The sequence below is a fragment of the Strongylocentrotus purpuratus genome, unplaced genomic scaffold, assembly GCF_000002235.5.
Source record: "Strongylocentrotus purpuratus isolate Spur 01 unplaced genomic scaffold, Spur_5.0 spur5_scaffold_1, whole genome shotgun sequence".
NCBI classification, from domain to species: Eukaryota; Metazoa; Echinodermata; class Echinoidea; order Camarodonta; family Strongylocentrotidae; genus Strongylocentrotus; species Strongylocentrotus purpuratus.
Window position 1 is genome coordinate 19,040,106 of NW_022145594.1, and position 18,349 is coordinate 19,058,454.

At 36.0% G+C, this 18,349-nt stretch overlaps 1 protein-coding gene and 1 long non-coding RNA gene across 2 annotated transcripts; both read left to right on the forward strand.

The window, feature by feature from the left end:
• Window positions 1–4,114: 4,114 nt before the first annotated feature.
• LOC105437515 lies at window positions 4,115–7,052 on the forward strand. Its single transcript, XM_011664185.2, has 3 exons — window positions 4,115–4,154; window positions 4,556–4,788; window positions 6,728–7,052. Exons 2-3 carry the CDS (start codon window positions 4,575–4,577, stop codon window positions 6,820–6,822), a joined length of 309 nt encoding a protein of 102 aa, XP_011662487.1. The 5' UTR covers window positions 4,115–4,154; window positions 4,556–4,574; the 3' UTR covers window positions 6,823–7,052.
• A 3,863-nt stretch (window positions 7,053–10,915) lies between these two features.
• Window positions 10,916–15,587, forward strand: LOC105437516. The gene is made up of 3 exons (XR_970631.2): window positions 10,916–10,988; window positions 12,519–12,717; window positions 13,821–15,587. It is a non-coding gene; the product is annotated as an uncharacterized LOC105437516 (long non-coding RNA).
• Window positions 15,588–18,349: the final 2,762 nt, after the last annotated feature.

Sequence of the window (18,349 nt, forward strand, 5' to 3'; positions counted from 1 at the left end):
CCTTTCTTGTTGAACCGTCAAATAATTAAGTTCGTCTAATTGCATGAAATCTTAATTACCGGTTGCATCATTATGTAACAGGATAAATCGTCCATTTACACATTACCTCCAGGAACCTGGCGGCCCCTGTATTAAACCTATGAGACTAAGGGAACTCGGTAGTAAACGGGTTAATGGAATGGTCATTGCTCATGTCTCACAGTGTTTGTATAGTAACAAACCCCTTCTTTCGGCTTAACCTCATAAAAGGAGAGGGTCACTTAAATGACGAATATCAACAGAGGCACCACTAATCGTCCACGGATATTCGATTGTTGGTGAGTTAGATGAGAATCTAACCTTTAATAGCAAACCACTCTTAAAAGAAAGCAGACTGGTGAACATTGTCAATGTTTGAATGAAGTATATCGACGTCAAAATCACTTATGGAAATGGAATTTCAAATTGGTTGAATAAAAATTAGGTTAAGTCACTGTGATGTAGTGTAAGACAAATTTCCAGTTGTTCCCAACCACAATTAATGTCAATATTTCAAAAGTGTATGAGTCGTGAGGAACTTTTCTTTCGAGAGATCCTATAATAACATGCTACCTATAATATATTTTGAGCAGTGCCCCTTGGTAGAAGACATGCAGTTAAGAGAAATTGCCAACAATTGTTTCACAGTTAATCATGCTTTCAATAATGATGATAATAATAATGATAATATCATTATCATCAATAATTGAAATTATAATAACATTATCACAATATTACAACAACAATGATAACAGTTATGATAAACAGCATTATTAGTAGTATTACTATTATACTTATTGTTATAATCATCACCATCAATATTGGTATCAATCTAACTCTTAAAGCTGTATCCTATTTACAACTTTAGAGCCGGATCGATACCATGGACCTGAGACACTCCAGGGGTGATGTCATATAACATCGGAACTAAAGGACCAACATGGGGTATAGTTGGGTCAAGATATGGTTTGACCCCCAACAAATTGCAACAAAAGGTTTTTTCAACGGTTTCTAATAGTATTCGACCTGAAGAATAACATACTAAAAGCATACCCAAATCGAAGGTTCTGAAAGCTGTTATTCTCGAGATGGCATCCAAGATGGCCGCCGATACCTCAAAATGACCATTGATCACTTATGTTCTATCATAGAGACATTATTTGGGTGTCTATCCTTTAGTTTTGGGGGTCAGAGAATCCATTGAGACAAGCATAGAATGGTTTGTGATGGTCCAGGAAATCCCAAGATGGCGTCAAAAATATTACACTCAACTTATCCGAACCCCTGCTTGATCTTGTGTATCGCCCTGGTATATACTTACATGTAGATTGAGAGTAGGGAGGGGGGTAGGTGGTTAAGTGAGTGAGTGAATGAATGAGCTAGAGAGAGAGAGACAGAGAGAGACAGAGGGAGAGATGGAGAAGACAGTGAAGGAGAGGAAAAGGGGAATGGTATTACTGTTTGTGCGAATGTGAGAAGAGGGGAGAGCGAGAGAGAGATAGAGAGAGAGAGGGGGGGGGAGGAAAAGGGGGAGGGAGGGGAGGGGATTACTGTTTATCAAGTGTGATTGAAATGTAAGAAGTTATAATCAATTTAACACATATTTTGTTTTGTTTTAAAGATTCATTATGACTTTTACAAATGGTGCTGGTCATGGTGGTCATCTTGCGTCTTCCGTTCACACGCATTCTTAGTTAATTTCAAAGACAATTATTCATAACTCTTATTAAGCAGGCTTAAAAGCCTGTTTAACTGTAATCAATTAATAAATTGATTGGCAAATTATACAGAGCTTTTTGATGTGATTATCTAAACCTATCATTTCAAGCACTGGTAAAAGAGGGGGAGGGGCTGCAATCCTTATAATTTTTTTGCTGTGCAGCCGATGGGGCATGACGTATTTTAACGCTCCAAGATGTATCGAAAGGGCAGCATGGGAAAAGTGGGACAAGTACTTCTGGACAGAGTCAGCTACATATACATACGAATATTTAATGTCTTAGAAGCTTACTAAGGCCTCGGTCACCCCGCCAAACCGATTGCTTACCATTTGTTGTAGGCCTAATGCGCATTGTGATTCGGTTTGTTACCAGTTTTATCGCTCTATGGATGGCTAGAAATTAAACAGTTTTGTCATCAGAAGTGGAGAGAAAGGGATAGCCGAGAGAGAGAGAGAGAGAGAGAGAGAGAGAGAGAGAGAGATAGAGAAATGAAGTCAGAATATATTCGACTCTATCCGAGAGATGAATATTAACAATGCATAGGCGAGCTCCAATAGTGATCATCCATTTAATACATGTATATTTCCCACATCCACCCCATCCCTTCATGTTCCCTCTTTCTCTCTCTCTCTCTCTATGTCCGTCTGTGTGTTTGTGTCTGTGTGTGTGTGTGTGTGTCTCCCTCTATCTTTCTCTCTGTGTGTCTGTCTATCTGTGTCTCTCTGTGTCTCTCTCTCTTTTTTTCTCTCTCTCTCCCTCTCTTTCTCTATCCCTCTATATTTCTCTCTCTGTGCGTCTGTCTGTCTCTGTATGTGTGTGTATCTTTCTCTTTTTCTCTCTCTCTCTCTCTCTCCCTCTCTCTCTCTCTCTCTCTCTCTATCTATCTCTGTTTATGTCTTCCCTATCTCTTTCTCTTATTTAACCCATTTTTTGTTTTGTGTTCTTACTTCTCTCTTAGTCGTCCTGTTTTTAGTCCACATTCTCGTTATCTAAGTTCACCTCATCCCCCTCTCTCATTCTCTCTCTCTCTCTCCTTTTCTCTCTCTCTCTTTCTCTCACCCTCTCTCTCTCTTTATCTATATACCTCTCTCTCTCTCTCTCTCTCTCTCTCTCTGTCTTTCCCCATCTCTCTCTGAGTCTCCTTCGCTCTCTATCTTGCTCTATCTCCACATCCCTTCTCTTGAGACTTCTATCAAATCAGGTCTGCCAATCATTCAAAAGACAGCTGGCATAGAACTCAAGAGTGAGGATAGATAGACCAAAAAAAAATGAGAGGTCAATGAGAGAAAGATAGCAAAAAGAATGTTTGTAGGAAGTATGTTAATAAAAGGAGAAAATTGAGGTATGAGACAAGCGTGGAGAGATACGTAATGAAAGATTGATCGAGGTTGGTCGAGAAAAAAACTGAATGGGTATAAGGAGATATGGAGATGAGAACTAAATCCAATGATTCACATCGCGTGAAAAATAAATAATCAATATACACAAATATGTAAGACCCCTAAATGAAAATAGGTATGGATTGAAACAGGAAAATGAGGGGGGACTTCCGTTTTTTGAGATATTTTAATTTCTATATCCATCTGTTTTGATGGGTGAGCGTGTTTGTGTGTACACTCAACATGCCTAACGTGTCTCGTCCAACTAGGGAAGGAAAATATTTTGTTTCAATAACTGTAACGATTAGTGGCGTAAACATTTACCCTAGTTGTCCGCAAACATTAAAGACCGTCAATACTACTGGGCCAGAAGGGATTAGACCACACAGCGAGGTCACTGACATGTGGCTATTTCATTAACTCAGCTCTCAACTAACATAAGAAAAAGAGGATCATGGGGATCAACAGGCACCGATTGGGGAAGTTTTCTATATAGAGGGAGCAAGTAGCTACAAGACCTTTAATGCCTCCTATTTAGCAAATTTGAATTAAACCGCGTAATGATAAGAGTAAAGATGGAGGCTGAGCCGTTAGGAAACATGAAACGCATCAAAAGGCGTGAGAAATGATTAACGGAGGATGAAAAGAATGATTATCCTCGGAAAATTATTAAATCATTAGGTTCAAGAGAGTATATGCCTGTTACGACAGGACGTCACCTGTTCTATATAACAAGATTGAATGGAAGGAAAATGTCCAGAAATAGGAAACTACTAGTACTATCAAACCCCATGAATCATCCAGCGATTTGAAATTGCATTTTTTCGGGGTGGTTTTTTGAGATTATGGAAAATACTTCAAATTTGTGACGCCAATCCTCCATCAAACCACAGAAAATCAATTATGCGTGAAAGTTGGAAGGCATTTACACCGACTTCAGAAACGTATATAATCCTGTTGGGTAAGAAGATTCTCAAACATTGGATTTGTGAATATCGCAGAGCTTAACACTGTCTTTGTTCGACTGATTATCCTGGTGAGAACTATTTTAATTGTATATCTCTTTTCTCATTCTCTTTTTTATTTAAAGTAAAACAACTCTTAAAGGGCAAAATAATTCATGAGGTTTTTGTGTTGTTGTTATTTTTATTAAAAATAATGTCATTGGAACTTTTTCACATCAAAAGTCACTATTTTCTTACTTCGTTTCTGATGTGTTTTTTTTTAAATATATTTGTTTGCGTATTTTCCAGAACTCCGAGCTGAACTCAATACTTGGTTCTTTAATAATAATAATAATAATATTTAATGTTTATATAGCGCTTAATACAAATGTCTTTAGGCGCTTTACAAATATATGTATATTTATTTATGTAAACTTTTATCGCAACAATTAATAATTCAGTTTTTTACTTATGCATTTTACTATTATAACAGAACGCTTCCATCATTGAAAATGGCGTCTAAAGTTTTCTTGACAATCACCGTGTTCGTTTTCGTTGTCGCTCTGGCCGCGGCGATGGCGTTCGAAGATGATCCGTCTGACGAGGAGTTCGACATGGTGCTTGATCTTCTTGAGAAGAGGAGTAATGAGCTCGCTTTAGATGACGACATCTCGAACGAAACTTACGACATGGAAAAGAGGGGTCAGGGCAGAGGACGTTTCTTCCGTGAGTACTCTTTCTCTCTCTCACTTCCTCTCTCTCTCTCTCTCTTTCTCTCTCTCTCTCTCTCTCTCTTTCTCGCTCAGTTCCTCTCTCTCTTTCTCTCTCTCTCTCTCTCTATTCTATCTCTTTATCTCTTTTGCTCTCTCCCTCTCTCACGCTCTCTCCTTCTCTCTCTCTCTCTTTCTATCTATTACTCTCTATCTCTCTCTCTCTCTCTTCTCCTCTTTCACTTTTCTTTTTCTCTCTCTTTCTCTTTCTCTCTCTCTCTCTCTCTCTCTCTAACTAACTCTCACACTTCCTGTCTCTCTCTCTCTGTTTCTTGTCCACTCCATTTCTCTCCCTCCCTCTTGCTCTCTCTCTCTCTCTCTCTATTCTATCTTTCTATCTCCTTTTCTCCCTCTCCCTCTATCCCGCTCTCTCTCCTTCTCCCTCTCTTTCTGTCAATCTCTTTATCTCTCTCTCTCTCTATCTATCTATCTCTCTCTCTCTTCTCCTCTTTCACTTTCCTTTTCCCTCTCTCTTGTCTCTTTATTTTCCTTATACCTGTTTCACAGTCTCAAGCACCGTCTTTCACCCCAACCGCCTTCTTAATTATTTACCTCATTATTCCATTCTGTCTAATGGCTAATAAACAAGAGTCAGATGTGTGTATGTGTGTGTGGGGGGGGGGGGCTTCATTGATTTACTTATTTCGCTTGGTTGTACATAGTTCAATATTGCCCCTTTTACATGGCGTCAATATTTAATACCTATTTTGGTTCGACGTCGGAACCATTCAAATAATATGGAGCCGTCTATGAAGGAAATACAAATGTATACAAATCTGTCTTTTATATTAATATGATATCGATAGAGCCATTAATGCGGCATTCCCCTATACGTTTAGCATAAACTAGTCTTTAATGAAAGCAGAATAATAAGAGAAGCAAACTTTTGAAAGTGTGGAAGAAATTGGTCTAAACGTGAGAAGGTTTTATTGATATAATAATTGTAATGACTATACGGAAGGGACTTCGGCAGAATGTAGTACAGGACAGCTTTCTCATTTGCTCAAACACAAATGTTTCTAAAAGTCAACTTTCCAAAACATATGATTTGTTTATTTTGTTTATTTTTAGATGAACTGTAATGATATACATGTACTATCATTTGAGTAGTGCCCCGAGGAAGAAAGCGCTTAGAAAAAAAAACATGAATTCATATAATACATTGCTATACCGCAAAGGCGAGGGTTGTCTGGTGACTACGTCACAATGATTCAAATCCACTGACCAAATTGCCAATTTGAGATTTGCATATTACCAGCAATCATAATTTTCCTATTATTGTTTCAATTTATTTCAAAATTTGACCATTCTGTCTATCCTATTTTTGTCTCATACAAATTAACAGATTACGAAGGTTAGATTGACCTTTCGATTGTTTTTTCCTCAATACAATATTAATATAGCAGCAAATAATTTGATGCAATAATTTTATTATTTGGTTTACATTCACTTTTACGGCTGCATTCTTGCTTATGACAGTTGGACTCTCCATTTATCTTGACTATTTTTTTTACTTACCTCCATACTTTCAAGCTTTCAATTATGCATTTGTATTTGTGTGTATTTAAGTTGTCACTCTTTATGTAAATCAATTATATTATATATATAATATTATTGTTATTAGAATGTTTTATATGTGATTTATCAATAAATGCAGAAACATCTGCTTAAAAAAATATAAAAAATAACGATGTAACCCTCAGCTAACGCGTCAAGAGTACGCAAAGCGCTGACGCACTAATAGTATTAGTACGCCAGTGACTGACGTTGCATGCGTAACGTGCATATCACATTTAAAGGTGTATTCTATGTTTTTTCTTTATTATCTTGGTTATGACGAAGTCTGTACTCATTAAATTTAACTATCAATTTACCTCTTTATCTTATACATTTAGGTTGCACACATCGGGTATCCGGCCATACCTGCATCTGCGATAAGAGGTACAGGAAGCAACATCAGAAATACTACAGGGTCTGTTCCGGGTACTAGGACAAACCATAACCGTAACCGATGCTTGCGAAATGATCTGAGCATGCGCAGATGCTTGGACCTGTATTAATACTTGCTGCAAACAGAGCCTGGTTGCCCTGTAAAATGATGAATTTCTTACAACAACATTTGTTTTAATTAAATTCAACCTAATTGAAAAAAAATCGTCTATTGGTGTAACATGTATTTTGGTCACTGAAAGAAATTAAAGAATAAAATGTGTCAACTCATTTGATAGTTTACGTGTATCTCTTTAGTTTTGACTACATTTGAGTGTTTCTGTGTTTCTTTTGGAACATGTACAAATGCACATGTACGATTCTTGTTTGATGGTCAATACTGTTCTACTTTGATATACAGGTTATTTATATTTTACTTTTCTATAGCAACCTACTGTCCCTGCATTGCTCCGTTATTGAGGTATAAATATGTGTTGTAGAACCTGACCCTGTCCAGAAATCTATATCTGCCACTTTCTCTCTTTCCCTTAGGTGGCCACAGTAGACAGGTTTAACTGTATCAGCGCTCAAAATACACGGGGGCGGTGGGCGATTCGCCCCCGTGAGCTACATAATCGCCCCCGTCAGGTTGCTCACGGGGGCGATTGCAAAATTAAAAATCGCCCCCGTGGAATTATAAAATAAAGATTATCTTTTCTGTTATAACTTTAACACAATATTGAGTTTCAATTTTTAAACCTTAAACCAATGAAATGGAACTTAGATTAGCGTGCAAGATTTCTCGTTTTATGAGTAGGCCTAGTTATTACCGATTCAGCTCGCAGTGCAAACACTGCAAACAAAAAAGAAAACAAGGTTATTTAATAAAAGGATCATGTGACAAATAATCATTGTGATTCAAATTGATGCAAGGATTTTTTTTTTTTAATAAGCAATGCTTTTCACCAGAATCTTCTTTGTAAAAACGACTTTTACAAATCTCAGCCATGCAAATCTGCCACTGTGTTGTAAGATCACTTTCAGATTAGGAGAAGTGTATTCTTTAAAGAGTATTTTACATTGAATGGAACGTCTCAACTCAGTAAGCATGGCTGAGATTTGTAAAAGTTGTTTTTACAAAGAAGATTCGGGTGAATAGCAGTGCTTATTCAAACAAATATTCGCATCAATTTGAATCACAATCATTATTTGTCGCTTAATCCCTTTTAATGACCTTGTTTTCTTTCTCGTTTGCAAGGGGAGAAGAAGATATGTCACGTTAAAGACATCATAAAGATCAGTGTTGTATGCGTATACACAGGCCAGTAACAGCTATGTAGCTTGTAAATTTGTAAGACGGAAAATGCTGATTGAAATGATAATGATGAAATAGCAAATAATTGAGGAGTATCATAGGTACCAATTCAATGGATTTTTGTATACAAAAAGAGCCCCCGTCAGTACTAAAAGAGCCCCCGTGAGAAGGCTCACGGGGGCTCTTTTGGGTGGGGGAAGAGCCCCCGTGGACAAAAAATTAATTTGAGCCCTAAACTGTATATATATATATATATATATATATATATATATATATATATAGCACAACCTAGTTAAATATGTCACCGTCCAGTCCTTTTTTGTTGTTGATAATATTTACATATTTGCTAGAAACATTTATCTTACCTAATGCATGTTGTTTCACGGCTGATGACTGGAAGAAAAAGAGGTTCGCGGGAGAGAAAAAAGAATCGGGAAAATTTTATTTAAATATAAGTATTATAATAGGATGATTTAAAGCCCCTGTAAAGTTTTGGGTGCCCTAAATTCGCCAACAATTTGATGGCAAGATTCAACTTAAGTTGTATCATAATGTGCAAGAGGATGTCATTTAAGACATACTTCTGCAAAGGTTTTCCACCCAAAAATGTGTTTGAAGACAAATATTAAGACAAAAATACATAATTTGGGTTTTGCTGTTGTACGCAGAAAACTTAAATGTTGTATTCTTTCATCAATAAAAGAGAGAGAGAGAGAGAGAGAGAGAGGCTGAAATAAAGGAGAGAGAGGGGGATAAGTAGATAGGGCAAGTTAGCTACAGAGAGGGAGAGAGAGAGAGAGAGAGAGAGAGATCCATGAAAATAATTTACACAGAATTGCATGGATACTATCCCAATCATCATTATGAACATGAAGATTGTTTTTTCTTTTTCTTTTGTCCTTTTATGTTTTCTTTATTTTCACCTATCCATGAACGTCATTAATATTCAATGCTCTAATCACATCTTCACGACTAATATTGTTCACTAATTAAAGATTTGATGAGTTTTAAAATTATATGAAAACGACGAAAGAACAATTGCTTCATCACACCGTGAACAACGCGATTATTAGTGCGTGTGACATTTATATCATTTTATTTAAGAATCTAGAATGTTTTTGCTTAATATGGTCCAATGTCCACGCTTTTGCAAAATGAACACGAATTACAAAAATCTCCGTGTCATTAGATTTGACTTTCTACAATTCATATTTGAAATTTAGGCAATAATCGTCTCAGATGGCCGGAGCAAATAATAGATCCATATTGCCTTGTGCAATAGTACTTGTATTGCACCGCCTTCATCAATGTTGAATGCCCTAATTACATTCTTAATGCAGTATCGCATGTCATGAATAAGGTATTACGTTTTCCGAGTAATCTAGCCCAAATCATTGCTAATGACCAATTAAACATCCAATAATTACATATTTTAGGCACGATTCCGAATGTTAATGACTTCATAAGATGTGACTGATTAAATGTAAAAGACATTGTTCCCTCTTTTATCTTCTTTATTTTTCTTTGGGTATAACTTCCGGTGATGTTCAGACAAGAAGCGAAAATAGATCACTGTTCCTTTATTGCACATATTGTGAGTGTTCTGATTTCATTCATAAAGTACGTCATCTTATTTATGCTTTTGGCTCGCCATGGTCAATTATAATGTAAGCAGCCAAGCATGTAATGCCTTGGATATTAAATTTCGTGACAAGGAAAGCGTGACGAGATTGCCAATGGGGAATACCTTCGCGTATGGAAGGGGAGTGAGAGACAGAAAGAACAGGAGAGAGGAACAGGAAGATATTAGATACACGTTATTTAGATTTCGGAAAGACATATGGCGGGAAACAAGAGAGAAAGACAGAGGGGAGAACAAGAAAGAGGAAGAGAGGGAAATTAAGAGGAAGAGAAATTATTTATAAAAAAAAACGTCTGGATAAAACTATATGAATGGATAGGAAGAGACAGAATGTATTGATATAAAAGTAAGATAAATGAATATAGACAGGAATACAACAAATATTACGGTTTGTACCAGAGAGAAAATGAAAGAAGATAAAGGGGAAGAAATAAAAGGCGAAGTTAACGAGAGGAAGCAGAAACTGACGGTCTGAACATGTGAGCATTACTTTTTTCGCGAAAGAGGGAGATGCAGATAGGCAGACAGAGACAGACGTTCGAAGGGTAAAGTCAGATCATCATTCTACGGAAAACGAAAAATAGACATATAGAAAGAAAAAGCGAAAACGAAAGAGGAAGAGAGAACAATTATTATGCAGAGGTTCAGAAATGGATGAGTAGATAGAAAAATATACGGCAAGATAGGGAGACAATACAAAAAGACAGCAAAATAATACATGAACAATACGAGGACGAGCAGAATGAGAGAGAGAGACACAGAGACACAGAGAGAGAGACACAGAGAGACAGAGAGAGACATACAGGCACAGATATAGTGAGAGAAAGACCGAGAGAGAGAGAAAGAGAGCGTATGTAAAGTGTCTAGAGAGAAAGAGAGAGATGGAGAAAGGAGCAGGGCAGAGTATAGACGGTAAAATATAACATTTTGTGAAGTAATCGGTTTTGATGTTCATATTAATTGTTTTTAACGCGCTAGATTGGCTCTGACGTTGCAATGGACGGCATGTCGTCAACAAGGACAAGTTTAGAAATGGACCCAGAATAGCGCCTTGTCACACATCATTACTTACACTTGGATAGGCCTTTGTTTGACACAGGATCCCATGATACTTAAAATACTCGGCGATGACGGATGATGATGACTATATAAAATGCGTTGGAGATGGGATGGTATTATCAGTTGAAACGACCTAGCTTGGCGGCGCACCTACCCAGAAAAGGATTCTTAAATAATTTTCAAGACACAGGAACTTTAACTCGTAACTAAGGTAAATGAAATTCGAGTTATGTTATTTTGCATGAATACTTTGACATGTTATGTATGAATGATTAAGGAAGTACCAGTGTGCCTAAAGCCAGAAGGGCGTTAACTCATTGACTGTCTGCAAGAAAGTCGTTACTGCCATTTACAATACATAGATCTTTCGGTCTTTTTGAGGGCAGCCGACGAACTATTTGTGCAGAGCTGTGACGTAATGTTCGTCTTGCTTTCACACATTGCAACGATGTTTTCAACCTGAACGTACACTATTTATTTATATTGAAATCAATGTGAAGGCACTCGTCAACATCTCAGAGCGTTACTTTTAGAAGGTTCATGCATATCAGAAGGCTAGTGACACCAAAAAGCATGAGGTTGGGAGTTGCAATCCACTAAAAATGCCATTACCAATACTCGTGCAACTAGTCCCTCGAATTCGGGCAGCCAGGTAGTCATATATAGCGTAGTTTGATTTACACGGTCGTAACTGCTTTCAAAATAAAAACATCTCGAGGGCTATTCCAATACCGTATTGTATGTGCCATACAAATGCGGTTTAAATTAACTTGTAGATTAAGTTTTTTCTGACCTTGAGCTTTAGAAGGTAAGCTTTCGTCCACTCCTGTAGTCTCTCGCAAGCCAAGTAATTATTCACACAGTTGCGTGCTGTCTGTAATTAACTTGTATCCACGTTATGATTACCACTACAAATTATTCTTTGTCATGTTTTGTTTCATGTTTAAATTACATATCATCGTTATCCATCCACATTTTAAAAGGTGACGTACGAGGCCATTGAAATTGCCTTTTAATATTTTTATTTTTCGGAAGTAGTTGGGATTGTATTGGCCCGAGAAATTATATTATTACTTAAAAAGTGTCAAAAATGTTTCACTCTTACGAAAACACCAAAAGCAGGAAAGGTGATATTCGGAAGAGAGATGTTAGACCCTTGGCAAAATTTTGCTTGAACTGCCATGCTACAATCATGCACGTCATAAATGATGTGTTATACTTTTGCCGTTGCAAAACGTCTTTTTGCTTGCGTTAATAATTTGCGCTAGTCAAGCTTGGGAAGGCAACTCCATAAAATATGGATGTTATACATCCATAGTCTAACATAGCGATATTTGTACTCTTTATTTGAGCTTCATATTTTATCATTTTATGCGCCAAGGGCGACACCCACTGCTGACGGGGTTCTGCGTCATGCAATGAGTATCCGTGTGCAAAGGGCAATGTAAATTACGCGTAGGATACAAAGAGTTATTTCGATTACATTATTTGCTGCGCTAATCACGCATATGGATGCTCATTCATCTGTGATTCATATTCATGTATGGTGTTAATTTCAAGGAGCGTGCCAAAGTGATTGTCCGTATCTGACTCGTCACTCCGTCAGGTAAATAACGCCCGGTGAATAACGCTTGGTGTAGTACGCCCATTTGAGATGAACTTTCTTTCTATTATCGTCAGTTGTACAATCATCGAACTGTTATTAAATGTTTGATTTTCTTATGTCTTGTTGCTAATATAGGAGAAATTCAATTCGGCAAAAATGTCACTCCGTGTCTTCATTCTGGCTCTCTCTCTTACCCTGGTAATTCTTGGCGCATCACTGACGTCAGGGAGCGCCGATTCCGACTGGGATAACTGGTACAACAGAGGAATGGGTGTAAGGATAATTGATGAACTCGGAAAGCGAGGCAATGGACTCGGCAGCGGGCGATATGTTCGTAAGTGCGGGTGGCAAATGGGGGAGGGAGTATGTAGGCGGGGTTTGGTGTGTGGTGTGTGACAGCGCTGTGTCTTGAAGAACTGGTGGAAAGGAGAGATGGGTAATTACGTCGAGAACTTGACATGGAGGCAATGAACCAGGCAGTCGGTGAAAGATATGTTCATGAGTGTGTGCGCGTGTGATTAGAGTGGGTGGAAAAATATGGGTGTGCCGTGGTGAGCGTGGTAAGTAGGTATGGGTGACTAGGATGACGGGAACATTAGAGGAATGTGTATAATACCATTCGTGTCTGTGATGAATTATGAATTCAGTAGACGAAACGTTCATAAGTGCGTGTGCGTGTGATGAAAGTGTATATTATGTGGGCGGAATAAGTGGATGTGGTTTTTTGATTTTTGGAGGACGGATGTTTTCATGGGGATGCCTTACAAAACATCTAGTGAAATATATGAGCACGATTGTGGTGATTTAAGAATCATCACTGAAATGTTTTTGAAAAATTATTGTGTCAAACGCTTTATAGAGAGTTTGATCTTCAGCGCAAATTATGATTATTCATGTTGATATTATTGCATCACCCAAATGATAATACTACTAATAATAATGATAATGACGATATACAATTAATTTTGTTAATAAAATGGGGGGTCTTGTCGTATCACAAAGTTATGGTTCATTTATGCAACAAATGATGTTACGAATTCAAAAAAAAATTATTATACGCTTATACTGTTTATTTCCATTTCATTAAGCAGAATTACAAAATATACTTTGAGATTTCAAGGATTAAATCTTTTAAACCAGGAACCCTTATTACACGAAACATGCATTTTCAGTTATAATTAAAATTGTTTAAAGTAATCATATATAACTATAATCTAGCTATTGATGAATTTGATTTCGTTGTATCTAGACACTGTGAAATAATTCTAAATTATAGGTGATTCTATTTTGTCCAGCTGAAATATTAATGTATTACTCGAACATTAAGCTCTATCTTTCAGACCTCTATGTTACTAGACATTCCACGTTTGATTGCCAATACGCTCATTATCATTTTCTTTTCTTGCGTTTTCTTACATTTTTTTTTTTTAATCTAAGGATGCATCAAAAAGGGAACAGATCAGCGATGTTTCTGTGACGTGCTGCGGAACAAGAAGGATCCCGGGTACTACCTCGCATGCTCCAAATTCTCACTTGAACCTCCGATTGAGGAGGAGTGAACAACGACCCTTCATGATGAATAATGTTGTTTTTGTTAAGCCTACACATGACTTCTTCCCCTCAAATAAAACTGAAATATGTACCCCACGTGACGTTCGTTGAAAGACCTTTCTCCACTGAAGTCGAATTTTTGCAACATAACGCACTGCCTAGGAAACGGAATACACCCTTTCACGGTTACAATAGTGTGCATGCACTAAGATTTGCGCCGTCTTATTTAAAATGACGCCCATGTCAATATGATGTGAGCGCAAAGCGCAGGCAGTGACACAACAATACATGCTCATCTGTAAACTTTGATGACGCAATGTTTGCGCGCAAATTAAAATGGCGGCCTAAACCTGCTTTGTAATAGAACGCCCTCATATGTCCAGTTGTACTTGAAAGCTAGTAAACCAATATTAGAATGAAAACAAACTTGTTATTTAGAGCTCATTCGAGATGAAGAGTCAAAAGCTAGTTGATAAAAAAGCAATATAATTTGGTAATGAGAGGGAGGCGTCGATTTCCACTTATTCGAGGATCATATACATTTATTCTTTGATTTGAAATATTGTAAATATTACTTTTTGTAAGAACTTGAATGATTAATAATATTGCAGTTCATATTTTGTTCACCACATTTATTTGAAATTCCATGGTCTGCTTATTTCTTGATGTCGCTAGATTCAACGTCCTGGGCCAGATTAATACATGAGTGTGGGTCTCTCCTTTGGGTAATATTCCACTTGTAGAGGAAATGTACCGAAATAAACGTTTTCTTGAAATAAATAAAGCAATGAGAGCATTTTAATGTGAGATCATATGGACTAATTTATGGAAGACTGATGATACTCTCGTTAATTGTCTTGATGTCGTGGTTGTGGTTTTTGTTTTTGTATTATGTAAAGAATCGAGTGGTTAAATTCTCTTCGTCAGATACTATAATTTCACCATACTTCGTAGTCTCGATACATGTAATTCCTAATACGTTCCCTAATTAAAATTGTCTTTCATATCTTCGTTCGTGTTATTTATTCCCTATTCCTTTTACTTGTTACTCGTTATTTTTGTTATCTATTTACTTATTTGCATTTTCATTTGTATTACCTTTGTTAGTGGTTTAATCATTGCAGTCTGATTGTCGTTAAATTAACGTAAATTTAGTGACGATGAGTACCTAAGTTTGGAAATGTTAAAGAATGACGAGATTACGCGTTATGTAATAATATACAAGCGTTTTTCCCCAATATTATTATTATTATTTTATTATTTGTAAGGGATGTATTTTTAGTCATCGTTCAATTAATGCTAATCGACTTTAATAAGGCAATTTCATTTTTGTTTTGCTTTTGCTTTTGTTTGCATTTGTTTGTTTAATTAAGATGTTGCATTATGATGATCTTCATAAATTAATTAAGATTATTTTTGTATAATGTGATCAATAGAAAACGTACTGTTTGAATGATTTAATCTAATGTAATATAATTATATATGAAATTTTGGGGATTGGATGTATCATGTTTTCAAAACACATTATTCATTAATTCATGTGTTCACGTTTAGATTAAAGGTAACGTGTGTTAACCTATATCAGAATATTAGAATGTACGTTTTCAATCATTTTTTTTCTTCTTTTAAATACGTGGTTATCATCTATTCTTTATCTTTTCTTCATTTGTTAATGTATTTTCTATTTAAATTGAAAATTCCATTCACATATTTGTTTTAAATGATCAAGGATAATTCTTAAATCATCAGTTATTTCATGAGGATACCAATTAATTTATATTATACCTATTTTTATGCTTGTGTATTTATCTATTTTGTTTCTGCTGCTGTTAGTTGTTTTATTCTTACCAAATAGGGCCTCATAGAAGGCCACCAAATTGTTGATATGTGCCACCCTGTATAAAATCAGAAATTAATGAATAAACGAATTAGATGTGCTGTTATAAATATAAAATTCAAAGGATTATTAAGTAATATAGCCTTTGAATTCTGTACATCTGATTAGTTTTAATACTGCCACGAAACTGTAGTGTTTTTTAATGGAATGAACCGTATAAATTATTTTTTATAACTTTGATAAAAATGTAATGGATCTCCATGGATACTTACTTTCTTGTTTGTGTTTTCAACAAGTTTGTGAAATAAGTTGTATGTAACACCAATGTTTCATGTTTTATTAAATACAATTCCTAAGATCATGTGCGTGAGACATTATAGTCATTATGCATTCTGATTTACCATGTTTTGGTGGAGATGACGCTTATGGAGGTGACTTATAAACGCACACCCCCCCCCCCCCGCCGAAAAGTAAATAAACAAATATTTAATAGATTGAAGAAGAAGAAGAAGAAGAAGAAGAAGAAGAAGAAGGGGGTAAAGGATGGGGGAAGACGGGGGAAAAAGACGAAGAAGACGAAGGAAAAGAGGAAGAAGAAGGGAAAGAAGAAAAAGAAAAAGAAAACGAATTGATCAAGTAGACAAGTAGAAACAGGAAGAGGATTGTGAAGAATTAGAGAAGATGATGATGATGGTGATGATATATTGATGACTATAATAATGCTAATGATTGCGAAGACGATGCTGATGACGATGCTGCTACTGCTACTGCTGATGATGATGGTGATGGTAATGATGATGATGATGGTGATGATGATGATGGTGGCATAATAGGATATAAAAGGTACGTACGACGCAGAAAAGGAGAGAGAAAGGGGGGTATACAGGAATGAGATGGAAACGAAAGAGAAGGATTAATATCTAGAAGAAGGTATACCAATATAGAGAATAGAATGTGAGACAAAAATACAGATAATATTACAGAGATACAGCAGAGAGAAAATAAAACACGAACCCATAAAAGAGCGAGAAGAAAGAGACTGAGAAAAAAAGATAGAGATAAAATAAAACAAAAGTAAGCAGGCATGGAAAATCTTTGCCAACATCAAAATGGAATACAAACATTAATTATAGTGACTAAAGAAAGCCCAGCTTATTGAAGTGATTTTTTTTAAATGTTCAGATGAAACGCTTCTCATGATTATTATTGAAAATTTGGGGTTCAGAGGGTGGCGAAAGCACTTTTTAGTAAATATCAATTTCTTCAAATACATATGAATCCTTTGGGTTATTTAGCTATTAATTATTATTATTATTATTAATCTTTTTTAAGATACAGGGAAATCCCTTCAGAGCAGCAAGCCCTGCTTTTCAAGAGAGTCCTGCAGGCAAATAACAAAGTTCACGGTAAAATGACAACAACAGAAATTAAAAACATATGCGCAATACATAAAACCCAGTTATTTACTAGCAAATAATTAAAGTACGTTAACACAAAACACGTTTCAGTGTGGAAAGGAAAACTACGTACAGATTCAAGCTCGATTGAAATGAGCCAAATAAAGCAAAGACATACAATCATATTTATCGGTTAAACAGGACAAGTTCACTGTGTTCACATATATTAATATGCTTGCACTAATACAGCAAAATCTAACTCAAAATAAAACGCACTAATTATAAAAGGTAGAACATTTCAAGTTAAACTGAAGGGTTTAGAGAAAAGTGTGGCTGAAAAAGAGTACGGGAGATTAAATTGGACTGCACAATATAAAGACAGTATGAAAAGTATTAACACAAATAGAACTCAGTAATAGATTAAGAAATGTGTGGCTAAAGAGTAGTGGATGGCACAATAGAAAGATATTAAAAGCACAACATGGACAGTTTAACAAGACTAGAACAAAATGATACAATACAAAAAAGCAAAGGAAAAAACACAATATGTCAGCAAAAAGTACCGCTTCATTATTTCGTTCCTGCATAGTAAGTACACTTCGCCATAAACTTATTGAAAGACAAAGAAAATAGTTTGAGAAAATAGAGATCTCGTTGAGGGAAGGGAGGGGTGCGGGGGGTGGTTTCGGTAAGGAAACCGCATGATTTAGCCACACCCACCCTGCCCAATCTGCCACCAATACTAAAATTTTCAACTCATTTTTTTGTGTTAGTGATATGTGCTATACAAGTATAAGTTTATTGTTGATATTATTATTATTAATATTTATTTTCATTATTGTTATTATCAATATCATTATTTTCTTCACTAGGCCAAGATATTATAGTGTATTTGGTGGCCTTCTCTCTACTTAACACCCACATATAAATACAAGCTATGCTTTTCGGGTTTTCGCCTGCTTTTGTTACCTGAATTATTAACTGTACACTCTATGTTAAAATCATTGTTTCATATATAATTTATATAAACATTGTGTTTCATTTTGTACCGTTGAGAAGGAAATAAATGTTAATAAATACAAATACTAACAAAATCCATTGTAAAAAGAGGGTTTAAGCTATGGAAAAGGTTCGTTTCCATGTTCTGGTAAAAAATATCATATTTGCAATATGGTATTGTT